This window comes from Mytilus galloprovincialis, chromosome 9 (genome assembly GCF_965363235.1).
Source record: "Mytilus galloprovincialis chromosome 9, xbMytGall1.hap1.1, whole genome shotgun sequence".
Classification (NCBI taxonomy): Eukaryota; Metazoa; Mollusca; class Bivalvia; order Mytilida; family Mytilidae; genus Mytilus; species Mytilus galloprovincialis.
This window is the reverse complement of record NC_134846.1, coordinates 35,093,661-35,105,058: the sequence shown is the minus strand read 5'-3', so window position 1 is coordinate 35,105,058 and position 11,398 is coordinate 35,093,661. Positions and strand designations below refer to the sequence as shown.

At 31.4% G+C, this 11,398-nt stretch overlaps 1 protein-coding gene across 1 annotated transcript; it reads right to left on the bottom strand.

The window, feature by feature from the left end:
- Window positions 1-1,188: 1,188 nt before the first annotated feature.
- On the bottom strand, window positions 1,189-11,161 carry LOC143046540 (macrophage mannose receptor 1-like). The gene is made up of 8 exons (XM_076219696.1): window positions 11,053-11,161; window positions 8,594-8,673; window positions 7,488-7,575; window positions 6,694-6,910; window positions 4,104-4,119; window positions 3,375-3,495; window positions 2,169-2,385; window positions 1,189-1,225 (listed from the first exon to the last, which is right to left on the bottom strand). The coding sequence occupies exons 1-8, from the start codon at window positions 11,102-11,104 to the stop codon at window positions 1,198-1,200; spliced, it is 819 nt and encodes a 272-aa protein (XP_076075811.1). The 5' UTR covers window positions 11,105-11,161; the 3' UTR covers window positions 1,189-1,197.
- Window positions 11,162-11,398: the final 237 nt, after the last annotated feature.

The following is an 11,398-nucleotide window of genomic DNA, read 5'->3' as shown; positions in this document are numbered from 1 at the left end:
TTAAAGTCATTTTAAATCTAGGGATGTTTTCCCTCGTGCATATCTACGATTCCCTTTCCACATTTGGATTACATTTTGCCCTTTTTTAGTTTTATCAGCTTATGTATTAGATTTTGGACGTTCAAATGTGGTTAATCTCGATCATCACATTATTCATCGAAATGCACATCTGCTTTATAAAATTGATACCGATAATGATATAGTCTAGCATCTAAACATTTTTGATATGATGGGTTTAGTGTAGGTTAAAGAATTTACAAGGATAATCTTATCTTTAAAGTAATTGGGTATAGTTTTATTGCACAGGCTCGTAGCAAAAAAAATGTTCCTATTGATTGCCTCCATAACTCTATTAACCAATTATTATATTGTGCAACATACTGTTTATCATCTCCGGATGTATTTGTCAGGGTTTTGAATTCATCTTACCTCCTATATACTTCTATGAATATGATTGGTTAATAGCGTCCGCGTGGCGACCGTGTATATTGCATATTAGGTTAGTAGAGAGGCGGGGCTTATTTCATATACGATAAGTAGTGGTGTTACGTCCCTTTGTATTCCATATTAGGTAAGAAGGGAGATTGGGCTTATTTCATGCACGGTAAGTAGTGGTGTTACGTCCCTTTATATTCCATATAATTAAAAAGGGAGGCGGGGCTTATTTCATACATGGTTAGTAGTGGTGTTACGTCCCTTTATAAAAACAAAACAAAATCTTGAAGGTTTCAACAGACGAAGAAATTGATGATTAAGATGGAAATAAATTCATAGAACACATTCAAACCTGACAAGTTGTTATTGTTTTTGTAGGATCAATGTAAGAAGTTTCTTAATGCTAACAGCATTAAAGATTTGCTCATGTTGATAGGTCACTAGTCTTAATTTCACACGTTGATATAGTCGGTAAGATAAATTCGTTACATAGTGTGCTAGTGACGTTATACGGTATATATGGGGTCAGTAAATTCCATATAAATTCCATATGGAATTAATTGATCCCTTATATACCGTATTAGGTCACTAGCACACTATGTAACTAATAATATTGTCATTATCGGTGTATGGGCTTCTTTAAATAAAGAATTATTCTTAACTAAAAGTAAGATAGGAAATGAAGATATAGAAAATCAATAATAAATGAAGTACAATTATAGTTTTAATAAGAAAAACTACTTTTTCCTTTACCAGCAATGTTCAACCAACAATCTGTGACTGTGTAGATCTATCAAAAGAAAAATAATCTGCATTTAGGTATGGTAATTTGTTTGATAATAAGGTGAGTTGTAGACTGCAGCAGTGATGTCAGTGGGAGCACATGATATAACAAAAACTGTATCTATATATACTATGCAGTATGGGCCTTGCTTATTGTTACAGGCTATACGGTTACCTATAGTTGTTAATTTTGTGTCATTTGTTCTCGTGTGGAGAATTCTATCGTTGGAAATTATGTCACATCTTCTTTGTCATTAAGTTTAGAATATCATTTTATGAATAATTTAGTTAGAAAATAGAAAAGTTATGTGTCGCATTATATAAATTTATTGTTTATGTATATTTCAGAAAAAGACAACCCATTTTTGTTTCTTTAACAGTATGGTATTAAAAAAAGCTGAAATAATGTTTTATTGACATTGCTTATCAATGATATAGAGTTATCAAAATGTCATCAATAATGTAAAATTGCCTTTTGCAGAATTAAGATTAATCTGAAGATAGTTACCAAAAAAGGACCAATCATATCTTGAATTTAAAGGAGACTGGTAGAATATTCCAAGCGACGAAAAGATGACAGTGTATACAATACTTAAAACAAACGACTGAGCAAAACAAACTCCACAAAAAAGGGGTGGATCTCAAATGCTAAGTAACAGATCATGCTCCATATATAACATTAGTCGTTTTACTTTAAAATAAAGTTATTCTCATATGAATAAAAATACAAGTCTCTAACATTAGCGTTTTGACATTTCTCAAGGGGAAAACATTTTGAAACGGGTGGACAAATTTGGATATTCACCTTTCTACGGGTCATTCATTATATATCAGTTCGTCTCAAACTTAAAGTAAAATGGAGTCTCAACCTATTTTTCTGTGTGAAAAGAAAAACCTCCACGCTTTTTGTTATACTTCTTTTTTTAAATCATTGCAATCAAGAACCTTACTCATCATCTGTCTCACAAATAAACGGATAATTGGTAAGACAGTTCAAATCATTCCAATATCCGTGGTAAGAACTGTCCAATGCCACACAGTTTTGGGAAGTATGTCCATTAGGTTGTCCTGATTGAAAATGATTAACTGTAATCGGTTTTTGATCGGTTGTGTATATCCATCTGTCTTCAACGATTACGTCTGATATGCCAATCCAAAAATTTCCTCCTGCAAAGATACATTTTGATATTCTCTGAAAATACATTAAACCAATTTCAATTGGTTCCTCCAATAAATATGAATCAATAGACAGGTGCATATATGAGCCTCTATCCTAAAAAAAAACAACATTTTGTTTGAGAAAACTAGGTGGCATAATGGTTCTTTTTTGTTGGAACCATTGCTCTTTACAACGTATAAATCAAAGAAATGAAACAATGGACTTAAAGTACTGGACTTACACAGCATAGGGTTTTCTTTCATCTATAAAGTTGAATGTTTCTTCATTAAAAAGTTGGTTTCATTAAAAAGACTGTGATCAATAACACAATATCTCAATATCTTTCTATCAGAAATTAAAATACGTAGGGAATAGTACCAGGTGACAAAGTTTAATATATAATGTACTAGTATATATTAAAAGAGTATACAGAAAGTGCCTAGAAAATCAAAATACCAGTAGAAAAGATTGTTTGTGTCCTCCCCAAGCGTGACTGAAACCTGTATTTTTCATTTTAGCTTCAATGACATCACCGCCTGGCAATATGCAGACGCCTTGTCCCCTATATATTTACTTTAATATTTTGTGTAAGTTCATTCAGACATATTTTGAAGACCCATTGGTGGCCTGTTTTATGTACATTTTCCATTTCAATTCTAGGAGCCAGCTGAAGCCCGCCTCCGGGTGCAGGAATTACTCGCTGTGTTGAAGACCCATGGTGAACTTTGGCTGTTTTCTTCCCATCTGTCGGGTTATTGTCTCTTTGACACATTCCCCATTTCCATTCTTTGGGCCAGCTGAAGTCCGCCTCCATTTGCAAGATGTTTTGGAAATGTTGAAGACCAATTGGTGGCATTCTGCTGTTTTCTGTCAATTGGTTGGGTTGTTAACTCTTTTACACATTCCTCATTTCCATTCTCAATTTCATATATCGAGTAGGCATTCAAGGAAGATTGGATACATTATTTGTTGAGGAAATCAAAAACAAAATACATACCAATATGCTGACTATGAATTATTAAAAAATGTGATTCCTCTGCAGTCAATGGCTCGGCTAATTTCGAATCAAACACACGATAAAGGGACTGAAAAAAATCAATAATTGAAGAATGCACATACTACTTGAAGCGTATTCCTAAGACCAAGCACAATTCTTACTGAATTTGAAGAAGCTGTATGACGAAATCTTATTTTCTGTTCACTTTTCTGTTTGGTTTTTTTTCTGTTATGATTTCACACAGTAATATTTTCTAACAATTAAATGAAAGACCTTTATTCCAGTGTAGGATATATACTAATGCCGTTCAATTTGTAGTTACTATGGTCTGTTTGAATGTAAAGAGCTAAACAGCAATAGGGATCTTTGACCCCTTATATTCTACTATATATTCAACTTTGATTCTTCTCACCTATTATGAGAAATTAACATGAAATTTTGTTTTCATGGAGTAAATTGTCCGTTTCTCTTGTTCAAATGTTGAGTATCATGTACTGTCAACTGGATTTAAGATTTTTTCATTGATTTCCTTTCACATTAGATGACACTCTCCAAGTCTACTCTGTGAATATCAAACCCCTCACGCTCAGAATGAAAGTATACGTTATTTTTATGCCTTTTCTTATAATTGAAAATGTTAAAAACTTCCTGGAGTTGTATATACAGATTACTTTCTTGCATTGAATGAAGCAAACAAATGGGAAGCGTTACGATGGTGTTTAATTTTACCAGAATGTTCAATATGCTAGGAAAGTATATATACTATTCTAGTATTATTATTAATAGGGATTTTTAAGACAGCATCAAAGCAAAGCTCAACGTGACTGGACAATAAACTAGATGACAGGGCTTCTAAATAGTCACGACAATACCTTGTATAGATAGTAGTGCAACTTTATAGAAAATATCGATAATTACCAGAAGTTCCTATTAAAGCATGTGCATCTCTGAGGAGTCAAACATTTCTAGAATTAAACTTTTTTTCTTAACTTGATTTTTGCGTTTATATTACTATAAGAAAGTTATTAATGAAGAACAAATCATATAGTTGTGCACCTTTTTAACTCCAGCTGTTAGAAAGTACCCTAGTTTTTGTTATTTACCAATTTTTTTTATTTAAAGGTTTACCCAATTCTTGGCTATAACTTTGAAAAAAATCACAGTTTTGTAATACTTTCAGTAAAGATGAAGCGAAAATAAATGGATTCATTTATTTTCATGGGTAAAAACTTTCATGGATTGAGCAAAACTTGCTTGTTCGTGGATATGTTAGTTCGTGGTTTTGTGTAGGTCTGTATACAATCTGATGGAAAATGTGTAAATCGTTGAACATTTGAATTCGTGGGTCATCTGTTCTAACGAAAACCCGAAAATTGGTATCCAACGAATAATAATGAATCCTTAGAAGTCATGTCTTTGAATTTGTCAGGAATGTTTTTTTTTACATATAACATATACAGATGTATACTTCACATTTGCTTTTATTCAAAGTATATAAACTTTATCAAGAAACAACATAATCTTTTTGGTTTTGTTCTTTTAAGAAACAATAATGTTCAGACAATTTTCTAAATATTTATGCCAAATTTACGACCATACTATTTGATACTAGTCTATTCTAAGGAAAATAATATAAAGAAAATAAATAAGACACGTGGAATACTTTTTTCGAGCTTTCATTTAAATCCAATATGCCGTTTTTTTATGCAACGAAAAAGTGTGGCATCACTCATTTACTTAAACTCAATCACATAGTAACTTACAACTTGTGGACGAAACACAACACAGAAAAACCACGAAATCAAAAACACGTACTGCCATTTGCATTTGAACTGATAAGATACTATTGAAAAGACGTGTAGGTCGTCTTAAATATAGGTCTTCAGATTTGTGTTCATATTATCAACATGTCAGAGTTCATCAATTGTATGCTATATTCAACTTAAGAAATGTGGTAATGTTTTACGTATGTACAATATTAAGATTTCTTTGAAACATAATCAGCTAATGGAGAACCTGTTTCAGATTGAATCTAAACGTTCGGGGTTAAAACACACAGAAACTCAACTTTCGTTTTATGACTTATGACAAAGGTTTTTTTTTCTTTAGGAAACAATTGTGATTTATAAATATCATTTATAATATGAGAAAAATATTTTCAACGATTTTGATTTGTTAACACAAGTTTTTAACAATGTGTAATTCTGTGAAAAAGCACTAACGATTACAATTTTGTTCAAACATTGTTCAATACATGGTACTAATTATATACCCACTACTGTGGATTCATTATTATTCGTCGGATATCAATTTTCGTGGGTTTCGTGGGTACATGTGAGCCACGAATTAAAATGTTCAACGAATACCATATTTTCAATTGGCTTTGTATACAGATATTGGCTAAACCACGAAATCAAATATCCACAAATATGCAAGTTTTCAGCAATCCACGAAAATTGATACCCACGAAAATAAATGAATCCACAGTATATCTGATATCTGTACACCAACGTGACAAAAACCCTACATACAAACATTTTGAAGGCAAATAAGTTAGAATCATGAACAAATAACTCTCAATGGGAATATATTAAGGTCAATCAATTTGTCCCAAGACTAATTCACATGGGTATCTGAAAATTATCATGTATAAAACAATTTTTTTTCAGTATGAAATTTTATAGTTTTCAGAAATATGTCAAAGGGATATTAATTGTTAATAGATTTAAGACAAGCACTTGATTTATGAAAAAGCATTCCATTACTAATATGTTTCAATCGACATCCGTCCCACAAATAAACCACTTTCGAGTTATGGCCTTCTCTAGAAAAGTTCGTCAATTTTGTGCGCCTTTGTGACGTCATTTGCCAGATATGGGGAATCGCCTGTTTTTCTGGTCTTTTAACGTTCGTCAAGCGTCTTCGTGGTCGTCATTATGCAGGAAAAACTAAAATATATATAGCTTGCTGTTCGTTGTGACCCAATGCTCTGTGTTAAAGACTGTACTTTTACCTATAATGGATTTATTTTTTTAAATTGTGACTTGGATGTAGAGTTGTCTCATTGGCACTCAAACCACATCTTCTTATATCTATATATGAGAATGAAACATGAGACGTCCAACAGAATTCCGAGTAAGACGGCTTGATATTAACAGGACAAGAATCTCCTGCTATAAGAAATCAAATAGATGATTGACATGGATATACAAATTCTTATTTTACATTCATATAATAGACGAATAACCAGATCCTGCCCCACATGTAAATGTGTGGGTTTGCTTTATAGTTATTAAATTTATCTCGTCATACATCTTACTCATTATTTGTCTCACAAACGAACTGGTGAAGTGTAATGCAGTTGTCGTCTGCCCATTTTCCACGGAAAGGACCATACAATACTACACAGTTTGCGGAAGTATGAGAATTAGGTTCGCCCGTTTGAAAATTATTGACTTTTATCGGTTCTTGTCCGGTTGAGTATATCCATCGGTCTTCATCGATTATGTCTGATATGCCAATCCAAAATGATCCTCCTGGAAAATTGGAAATATATATATTGAGATTTTCAGTGTGTTCAGTAATATAGATACAATGAAAAAGCGTTCATTCTTGAAAAAGAAACCATGAGCCCGTGTCCAAAAAGTAACCATAAATGTGATGATACGATGTACGATACAATATGTTTACTCTTGCAAAATTATGTTTTCAACAGGAAATCACATAACTTATTTGGAAAATACACAGATTACGTGTGTTTGTAAATACAAATCTAAAAACGACAAATGCACCGATTTTCTGGTTCTATTATTACATCAACAATGAAGATATAAACAAAACAAATATTTTGTTAGCATAAATAAAATACATTTACTTAAATATTTTAAACAATAAAATCTTAGAAATGATGACGTTGTCAGATGGTGTTGCACACTTATTTATGGATTAACAGAGAATAGATAATTAAAAGCCAGTTCAAGAACATATATTAACATTGACACATTTACTATGTAGTTTCTTATACGATATTATTACTTTCACCCATGTAGACATATGAAGCAGCTATGCGGGATATTTGGGATATAAATTATAGTGTCTACTACAAAAACATACCAACTTTCTGACTTTGGCTTATTATAAAACTAGATTCTTCTGACGTCATCGGCTCAGCAAGTTTTGAATCAAATACACGACAAACTGACTACAAAGAAAAAACGTTCATTACAATATAACAGAATATTGAGTGTAATCAGTTAGCTAGATCAAGACACTATCTTCGGTTGTTTAAACTGAGTTTTACGTCTTCTTTCGTGATAGTTTGGACGGTCAAATGTATTAATCAGATAGGCCAGAACAGTATCATCAAAGAGATCTAAAATAGGCAAGAACAGTACTACCAACTACCAAGGAAATTTAAAAAGAGTATAACATTACCATTAAAAACATTTTATATAGGCCAGAACAATATCATCAAAAGAATTTAAAGTAGGCAAGAACAGTATAACCAAATACCAAAGAAATTTTAAAAGGGAAGAACTGTACTACCAAAGAAATCTAAAAAGACAAAAACAGTACTATCAATGAGATCTAAAATATGCAAAAACAGTACTATCCAAGAAATCTAAAATTAGATGAACAGTACTATCATAGAAATCTAAAATTGGATGAACAGTATTATCACAAAAATCTAAAATAAGAAAGAACAGTTATACCAAAGAAATATAAAAATAGAGGAGAACAGTACTATCAAAGAAATCTGAAATAGACAGGAACAGTTCTATCAGAGATATCTAAAAAGGGAAGAAAAGTCCTATTAAAGAAATTTAAAAAGGGAAGTCAAGAACAGTACTATGAATGAATTTTAAATAAAAAAAAGAAAGGCAAGAACAGTACTACCGAAACCATCTAAAAAGGCAAGAATAATACTTCCAAAAACATTTAAATAGACATGCAGGAACAGTACTATGAAAGAAATCTAACATTGGCAGGGTCAGAACTGTGAAAGGAATCATACAAAGGTGAGAACAGTACTATCGAATAAATCTAAAATGGGCAAGAATAGGGCACCATGTTTCAAAGGAATCTTAAATAGGCAAGAATAGGGCTACATGTTTCAGAGGAATCTAAAATAGGCAAGAACAGTTCTATCAAAGAGATCTATTATAGGCAAGAACAGTACTTCAAAGAAATATAATAAAGACAAGGATAGTGCTACTCACCATTGCTTCACTCCATGGTTCAACTTGGTGACTGAAGAGGTAGCATTTGTTTCCAAATTGTGTCCATCCATTTTTGCAGCCTAAAGAGGAATAATAACGAAGCATGTATGAGATTATAATTTAAAATTCGCGAATATAGATTATAATTTGTTCTTATGTTGTACTGTTTCGCCACTGTTAGGTGGAGTGTTTGGTGCCAGTAAACTAGAGTAATTCCTCCACATTCTGTATGAAGTCATGAGTGGTTGTCGTTAATTTCAGTATATCATATTTGTTTTTCGTTCATAGCTTTGTACATAAATCAATCCGTTAGCTTTAATCTGAATTGTTTTACATTTGCCATTTCGGGAACTTTCATAGCTGATTTTGTAGCATGGTTTGTGCTGAATGTATGACTACTGATGACCTACATATGATGTAAACTTCTACGTCACGTCCTTTTGTCTCTGGTGGAGAGCTACCTCATTGGAAACCATATCAAATCTTCTTATTTAGATAAAATACTATAGACCTAGTAAGACTGTGAGATAGCTTTGTCTCGCTTTTGCGACAAAAGTCGCAGGCTCAACAATAATTGGGGAAAATAATAAAATACTTCTGGATACTATTTTACGATTGTAAACAAACTTCTGTCCAAGTTTGGAACAAAACGGGATAGATGAAGAAAGTTATAAAATTTCAAAAACGTTAACCAGAGTGAATATTGGTGGACGAACGACGACAACAAATGTTCCATATAGTAATTATTGAACTGGTTACCTGTTACTTTTTTTGTTTTCTGTAGCATACTGTAGGTGCCTTTTTGTTAATTTTCCATACACTCTAGGTGCCCATTTTATCAATGTTTGTGCGCTCTTCAATTAAGTTAGCATGCTCTTTTAGTGTGTTAGGTGAAACGCTATTATGACATAAGAAGTTTACGAAAATCAAAATTATATTTGTGATCTAGCTGCCAATATCTTTAGTATCGAAAACAAAAGCTGAAGATAAAGATAAAAATGAACAATAAATGCCGACCAGTAACCGAAAACATCTTGTGAACAATCGAAATATGTTGATAATGTAACATGTTAAAAATTACCTTCGATATTTTTTGATTTATCTCTCTTTCGTCTTTGTATAGAGTTCATCAAAGAAGTGAAATTTGGAAATGAAATAAAATTCGGGAAAAAAGAAAAGATAATTATTATATTAGCATTGATATATTTTATCAAATCATGTTTATGAAACAGTTGGATTATTTTGTCTAAATATTATTTAAAGGTATTTCAAAATATGATTTACTTCATTCTAGTAATTAGTGTACAAGTAAAAACAGTTCACTATATTGTATTTTTTTATTATTGATAAATAACTGATCGACAGGTGCAGTTGTGTCTCAGTTTTGTGAACAAGACTATTTGAAGATTGACGGTATTTCTATGTGTTTTTCCTACTAGAGGATGATATTTGGCAGTGAAATCGTCTGTCATTTCCTTAATTAGGATATGTATATTGAATTGTAACTATGTGCCCTTGGTTGATATTATAATTATGTTTATTTAATTTTTTATATTTCTAATTGAAACATTATTGATTATCCATGAACAATTGTTGATTACTTTTAAGACTTTCTCTTGTTTCATACTTTGATTTTAGAAAAGTTTAGAATTGCAGAAAGGGAGATCATCATGTTCTTGTAGTTTTTATATAGCTTTGTATAGATAAATGTATTTGATATTTGAAAAAGCAATCTTTATTCCAAGTTAAAATTTATCGAATTTATGATTAGCATTACAATAGATTGATGATGTTTTGTGTTTTCTATTTTTGTACAAATATTGATCTATTCAGCGTTGCCAATTAGTGTGATTATTTTTTATATATGTATAATGTGAATATATAATTATACAATGGAATTCATGAACCCTATTTTGTGCTTTAATAAGCCAGTTTTGTCGACTACGGAGGTTACAATAAGGAAGCGGTACTGTTAACTGTTAATTAAAAAATATGCTGTTATTGTTATATAATGAAAACAGTTCTTGATTTTTTATTACAAAAGAAAACAACTACTTAATCCAATACATGAACAAAACATTTAATGCACTTATATCTCACACCAAATTTTAAATTGTATGATATATAGAAGCATGAGAATAACCTTTACAAGTAAAATGATCAGAAGAACATTAAGTTCAATTGAGCGACCCTCTTTTAATTGGCGTCCAATGATATTATATTTCATTTCAACTTTTCAAATCAGGCTTCAAGATAACATTTTTAAAGCTTTGGATTGGTCTTCGAAAAATCATAATTTTCAGACAAACTGAAGAATGACTTATACCGATTTTACGTGAACTTAATACAGATGTGAATCATACGCCCCCATATGTGTATCTCATAAATAAGTTATTATGTCGTGTTGTATGCAAAATCATAACAATATCTTATTGTGACTTAATTGTACAATAACTCACAACTGATAGAAGAGACAAAACATAGAACCACCACGAAATCAATAAGGTTCATTTCAAGTTGTATGTCAAGTAATGAGATAGTAGCTTAACTGAAATGTTGTCAACTTCGTCACACATATATATTAATTCAATATATGACATTATCATCTAGATTTCTTATCTTAATACTATACATTCTCTGTGACTTTTATATTTATAACAGTACGAATTTATGGTATTTCATTGTCTACTTCGAAGCAATCCTAACTGATAGATGAAAAACCTAATAAATATGTAGACTACAAAAAAGAGAACATGGATGAACTAATGTCCAATATCATCAATTAAAGATTCAGACAAGTCTATT